At 39.8% G+C, this 6936-nt stretch overlaps 1 protein-coding gene across 1 annotated transcript in view; it reads left to right on the top strand.

Moving 5' to 3' along the window:
- The window catches only part of Stmnd1 (stathmin domain containing 1), a 24672-nt gene extending 20041 nt beyond the window's left edge, over positions 1-4631 (top strand). Inside the window, exons 4-5 of the mRNA XM_004628431.2 lie at positions 2570-2701; positions 3395-4631. Of these exons, the coding sequence (XP_004628488.1) occupies positions 2570-2701; positions 3395-3679 (417 nt within the window). The 3' untranslated portion in view covers positions 3680-4631. The remainder of the gene's footprint in view (positions 1-2569; positions 2702-3394) is intronic.
- The last annotated feature ends 2305 nt before the right edge of the window (positions 4632-6936 follow it).

Genomic DNA, 6936 nt, shown 5'->3' with positions numbered 1-6936 from the left:
GAGGAGAAGTTAGGTTGGCTAAATTGTATAAATTATGGCTAGAAGCATGACATAAATCTTACTGCCATGTCTTAGAATTAGTAGTTGTCTGAAAGTTTTCTTAAATAAAATAATTGTACTGGTAACTTCTCTTGGCTTTAATACAGTTGCTTATTTTATATTGGTGGCATCTCCATGCATAATGCAATCATTACTACCTTTTTTTAAGTGTCAGCATTTGACAAATCATGACTTCATAAAACTCAGCCATAAAGAATATAGATAAATTTATACAGGTCATACCATTTTTTTTTATAAAATGTCAAACTCAAGAAAGGGAAGAGCTAGACAAGCAAGATTAACTTCTCAAAGGGAGGGAGAACATGATTTTAGAGACATCATTTTGAGAGAAAGCCACAATAAAGGTCTACCCAAACTTGAAAATTCAAACTTCTCTAAGAACTACTGAGCGATCTTATAATTTAGTCCAAGTTCAAGCTGCCATGCAAAGTCTAATCCAGGATTTCTCTATTTGATCTTGGATTACTATTTGATTTTCTTTTAACCCTCAGTGAATGAGCATCCCCAAGAGAGGTTTTCATACTAATTTCACAGTAACTTTAATTAAGCCTCAATAACAATTATGTTCCTCTCGGTCCAGCAAATGACTTTCACTGGCCAGATAGTAAAAGCCAAATGTCATAAAAATAATATAAATTGAAGTGGATGGGGAACTTGTTTCAGTGTACATCTCAGTTTCCATGTAGTAGAAATTTCACACTACGTAAAACTGTCTAAAGACTGTAACAACCAAACATCAACACACATTCTCCTTTAAGACCTTCTGAGACTCAGGTTCTTAAAGTGGTAATGAAACTTAAAAGTCCCCTGTTCTACCACTGTGCTACACATCAGAAAACTGAATCGTAAAAGAAGAGGTAGCTGTCTCGGGGTACACACTGGGTGTTAGTGCTGGAGCTGCTGGGATACCAGCGACTGCTTCCAGTCCCAGTTTCCATCGATGTGCTTTTCTGGTTCCCTTCACTAACACGGTGATGTCTCTGCATACTGGTTATGATTTTGTGGGCTGTCATTGAAAAAGTCATCTGCTGGGAAGATAGCTCAGCGGCTTGAGTGCCTGCCTGGCAAGCACAATGTCCTGAGTTCAATCCCCAGTGCAAAAAAAAAAAAAAAAAGTCATCAATTTCACCTACAGAAAAGTAGTTACCATTACTACATATCAGACACTTTCTCTTTCCTTAAAAAAAATCTGGTATTATTAAGCCTGTTTTAGAAACAAGGCAGCCACAGCTAACAGAATTTAACAACTAATGGGTAGTCACTCACTCCCTAACCACATAAGGACTTAAACACAGATTTTTGTGAGCCCCTATCATTATTTTTCTCTTCTATGCTAAACTGTCTCTCTTTGTGTGCTTGATTTATTTTTCCAGTATGTATATTATAGTCTGAAGAGATAGTATTTTGGAAATTAAAGTAAACATTTATATTTAAAAAAGATGTTATCAGAGAAATTATCTAGAACAGTAATCAGTTCATTTTACAATAAAGACTTATAGCTCATTAAAATGTTTCCCTAGTTGTAATAAATTTATATATACTAAATAGAAGGATACCAACATTAAATAAAATAAAGAAAGCAAGTTGTAGAACCATGTGATATTATCCTATTTAGGTTATGTTGAACATTACAGACGATTGTTTATATAGAGAGAATATCTGGAAAGATGCACAAAAAACCTCTAAAAGGTTCATGCTGAAAAGTAAAATTGGGAGCCAAGTTGTTAAATAGAACTAGGAAATTATTTATGTATCATTTTATTTCTCAGAATAAATGTACATTTTTCAACACATGTAAATTAAAACTTTCCTCATAAACCCGTTATAAAATGTACCTTCTTTGTGACTAGAAATTATAACTAGAAAATCATTAGAATATCTTTGAACTGTTGAAAGGATACTCAGTCCTATGAAATGACATTTTTTTCTATGCTTGTGATTGTATCTGTAAACATTCAATAGCAAAGTCCAGCACAGGGTTATGTCGCTCAACCATGTGATCAAAGGATAAAAACGAGTCTTTGTCTAAATGAAAGTCATTGGTGGCTTGTGCAGTAGTATATCAATTGATATTGTTGTTGAATATTATAAATCAATCAAGGTAAAAATTTTGAACTTATTTTTTACTTGAAATACAAATTTATCACCCATTCCCACCCTCCCATTTTGCACTCATTCTGAAGATTTTTGTTCTTCTTGAGTCATCATTCATCCAATGTCAGAACACCTGACATTCTTCACACTTTTTATGTCATTGCCTGACACATTTATTTAATACAATTTATCTTTAGGATTTAATTTTGTTAAAAATAAAAAATAAATTTAAGAAAAATAAAACCATAATTTTATTCTTACCAGCTTTCTGGTTGCTCCAGTTATATTAGTCTGCTCCTAGAAAGCTTAGATTGTTAGGATTTATACGTTAAGTGCATTTATTCTGTGTCTTCTGCCTTTCCCTTCTGCCAATGGATGTAGTTGTTTCTCCACTTAAGAAGACATCTTTCTCCAGGTGGACACAACTGAGAAGCCAGTGAGAAAGCCACCAGCGAGGCTGAAGAAACTTAAGATCAAAAGGAATGTAAAGGACATCACAATGAAGGACATAGAAGAAAAGATGCAGGCCGCAGAGGAGCGCCGAAAGGTGAGGAGCTCAGGGAGACCCTTCCTGTTGTTAGCTTTGAGATGAAGTTCATGAGTCTGACGTCCTGTAGATGTCTCATGCTGCATGCACAGGGCTTCGTCTTCCTTTAAATACCTTTGTGTCATGAAAGAATGAAGCAATACATTAACGTTGATTGGAAACTCATTTCAGGCATGTAGCTTCAATAAACAACATCCAACTCTTGAAATTAAATATATTTTCTTCTATAAGAAAAGAAAATGTCAATTGGAGCCAAGAGGAAGAGCAGGGGCAGGGCTGCATAAAGGAGCCCAGAGGACAGAAGTTGTCCTGCAGCGTGGGTGTCCATTCTGCTGAGGGGCAACCGCACAGCTCTGGTCCTGCAGGTTCCATTCCCCATCTTCCTACTTGGCCCGAGAGGCAGCAAGTGCTGGACTCCAATCCCATGGAGCTCGACCCACCACCACCTGTCTTCTTCAGTGGGGGCTCCTCAACAAGATAGGGAGGAGGAGGAAGAGGAGGAGGAGGAGGAGGACCACCTGTCTTCTTCAGTGGGGGCTCCTCAACAAGATAGAAAATAGAAGATAGAAAAGTAAGATAGTAAGATAGAAGTAAGATAGAAAAGTCAAAAGAGCTCACAACAAGCAATATGAATAACAATTTACAGTTCCATGGGCTATTTTTTGGTTTTCATCCTTTCATACTGTTTTTCAGAGTAAAGAAGAAGAAATAAGAAAAAGGCTAAGGGGTGAACGACCTTTGGCCCCAACCAATCATTCAGACTCTGCTGCACTGGGCATAGCTGAGGTTCCCCTTGCCAAAGGGCCTCCAACCGAGAGTTCTACCCCATCCACACTGTCTGACCTGCAGGGAGGAGAGCCTCTGAGGAGGAAGAAGAGGAAGAGCGAGGTGACCCTGATTGATGGAAACTACCCTTATGAAAGTTTTGGGGTTGTGGAGTCAGACATGTTCTACAATCGAGAAGATGACATCTTCTAAGAAGTCAGCTTTTGTGCATTTCATAAAAAGGGGCTTGTTCTTCCCCTAGTGCATCTCATGCTTTTTGTAGGTGTGAACTCACCCACTGGGTCTTCTAGTGTGAGTTAGGAAACATTAAATGAGCAGCTTGGGCTAATAGAGTGAATTAAATGATCTCAAAAAAGAAAAAAGAAAAGCAAGACATATTTGAGCAGCTTAGATATTATAAGGTGATTATTCTCCTTCAAAGTGGCTTCAAACATTCCTAGCCAGCTTTAATTTATGAGTCTCTTCCAGCTTACATGAAAGTGCTTGTGCCAAATGAATCCCTCTGTCCTTCCTCACCCTTGGCAGTGGCCACTAATGGTCATTTATGACAAATTGCTTGGATTTGCCTTCAGTATTTTAATAGTTTGCTTGATTTTTGTGCTACAAATTTAGCTTTGTTCACTTTAATGATTTGTGCTGTCAAGGAATAAAGCGATGTCTTGGAGTAGGTCAGAGTACAGTTTCATCCCTCAATTTCAGTAAGTGATGTCCAGTTCTCAGAATTATGTAACATTATGGAGCTTTCTTTACATTGAAAAAGAACTTCCACCAGAAGTAGAAGGGTGGGAGGGGGCTGAAGGACACCCTGATACCAGGTCTTCTTTTTCCCACCAGCGATCTGACCCGAGCAGTTTGCTGCCCTTGTTATGAGAATTCCACCTTGTGCCCCCCCCACCCACATCCAACCAGTAGCTGGTCTTGGGAGTCTACATTCTGGGGATCTCTTGCATCCTTTTTGTAGTCATCTCCTGTTGCTGTCTAGTTTACACCACTTCATCCAGCACCATACAATTGAATCACAGCAGTTCTCTCAAGTTTGCATGGTTGTGATCTGTTTAAGACCCCTTATTGGCCACCCTTCATATCAAGCTAGAGGCCAGAGTCCTTCTTAAAGATAAGGATCTCAGGTTTTGGAATTCACCCAACCTAGCTGTCTTCTAGGTCCTCCAACTTGGCATGCTCTGTAATCCCTGGGTCTTTGCACCCGCTCATCCTTCTTTCCTCTTTCCCCTTGTTATTTAACCTATGGCTTCTCATTTTTTAGTGCCTCTCCTCAGATACCACTTTTTCCAGATGGTCAGTCCAGGCCTCTCATGATTTCCTCTGTCTCCCTGGACTACTCACCATTGTATTTATCATCCTGTGTGAGCTGAGCTTCATACATTGTCATCTTCACCCCAGATGTTTTCAGTCCCTACTTGGCAAAGGAGTGCACCTGCTGTGATTGTGGTTGCAATTTTAGTACCTCAGAGAGTTGATTTGTAGGAGATGGCATCCTAGGCCAAAAGATTTCTAGTGTAGTGTTCTATTCACCTTAGAAGTAGGAGAGACTGAGGCACAAATTGACTCAGTCTGACCCCTGCCTGAAGTGCTTAGAGTTAGGAGACACCTGGACTGGGACACCTCCCCATTGGGCCTTGCCTAAGTTGCCCCATCCTCCACTCCTTCCCCTGCTTTGTTAAAACTTCACAAACATGAAAGAGATAAGGGAGGACGCAGGACCAATTCAAGGAAGTAGAGCCAGGTCATATGCCCATAAAGCCCAATACCTGTTCTGTGACCTCACTCACATAAGTGGGCAAGGCACTCCAGCATGTTCATAGCATTCCAGCATGGTCACCATGGCAACCAGGTGCCTATATAAGCAGAGGGGACAAGGAAATGTGCTGAGTGTGCTTCCAACTTGGTGAGTGTGTATGAGATGCCGGCAAACAATAAAGACTCTGTTATTCCTCTAGTAGCCTCCCATGGACTATAATCCTCCACTACAGGTTTAGTGAATTAATCTCTATGCCTGTACATCTTCTACAACAAGGAGGCTTCCCCAGGCGCAGTGTGGGCCGGACCCTCTACCACCCCCTCGGGCCGCCCCCCCCCACCCCGCCCCCCCCCCAGGATCCTGTAGCCAGAGCAATCTCGAAGAACCACTCCTTAATCCACCCTCTGGAATTCAGGAAAATGATATCTTGTGTTCCTCTCTTCCCTCTAGAGCTTGGACTTCTGGGACAATGGGAGAGAAGGTATGTGGGAGGCAGTCATTGCAGGGCCAAAGCATTTGGGTTAGGGTCTGCTTCTTGCAGCATGACCTTGGAAAGGCATAGCCTCTCTGTGGCTCAGGCGCCTCATGTGTTAGCTTGGGACAGCCACCATCACAGGGTTGTATCAAATGAAATTGGACATTTACAAGTGTTGTATAAACTAGAATACAGTGTAAACAGGACAGTAGCAAAATAAAGTCCCATGTGAACAACATGGTATCATCTTCCATCACTTCTGGAATATTTTGAAGAAGGTGTTCCTACAGTGCCATGTGCAAATCTTATGAAATATTAGGGAATCTAAGACCATCATACAAAAGAACTTAGAAGATTTGAGGATCACTCACACAACTGAAAATAATAGTATTTTAATACCAAAAAGGATATTTACTACAAATGTGTAATATTTGTAAATTAAATTTCTAAATTTCATAAATATTGAAATACTCTTACATTTTTGTAGCAGATTGAGTTAAAACATATACTCTGCATCTGTGAGTTCTTTAAGGATTCTGCTAGCTGGGTTCAAATGCTTCAAAAAATAGTAACTGTACTGAGTATGTAAGATTTTTTTTCTTGTTACTACTTGCTATAGAGTATTATAATAATTATTTAAGTCAGCCTCATAGATAATCTAGTGATAATTTAAAGGACATGGTAGGACTGTGTAGGTGGTATGCAAACCCTACACAATTTTGTATAAAGGATATGAACATTCCCAGAATTTAGTCTCCACGGGGATCCTTAGAATGAACCCTACCTACCTCAGCCATGAAAGGCTGGCTGAAGAGTGTAGAGGTGAACATTGTCATTGATACTCCGTGCCTAGAGTTAAAAATGCAAAAGTAACACATCAAAACTGATAATCTTTGCAGGATGGGAAGAAGTAACTATGTACTTTTCTCATTCTTAAAACTTAAAGTTTGGAACAGCCACCAGACTATTACCACTAAAGTTAAATTGCAATCCTCAGGAAGTTACAAACCAGTGACTATAAGATTAGGTAAATGTCTCTGTCATCATCTTAATTGGTGGCAATTAATTGGTGGCAATTTCTCCTTGTAAAAGAAACCCTTGTGGTACTTAATAAAATGTGCTTTGAGGGGCTGGAGAGATGGCTCAGTGGTCTAAAAGCACCTACTTAGAACAAGCTTAGCAAAGCATCAGGGACCGCGGTTCGATCCCCCAGCA

The sequence above is a fragment of the Octodon degus genome, unplaced genomic scaffold (genome assembly GCF_000260255.1).
Source record: "Octodon degus isolate 3935 unplaced genomic scaffold, OctDeg1.0 scaffold00023, whole genome shotgun sequence".
In the NCBI taxonomy this organism is placed as follows: domain Eukaryota; kingdom Metazoa; phylum Chordata; class Mammalia; order Rodentia; family Octodontidae; genus Octodon; species Octodon degus.
The sequence above is the reverse complement of the archived record's forward strand: the minus strand, read 5'-3'. Positions and strand labels throughout refer to the sequence as shown.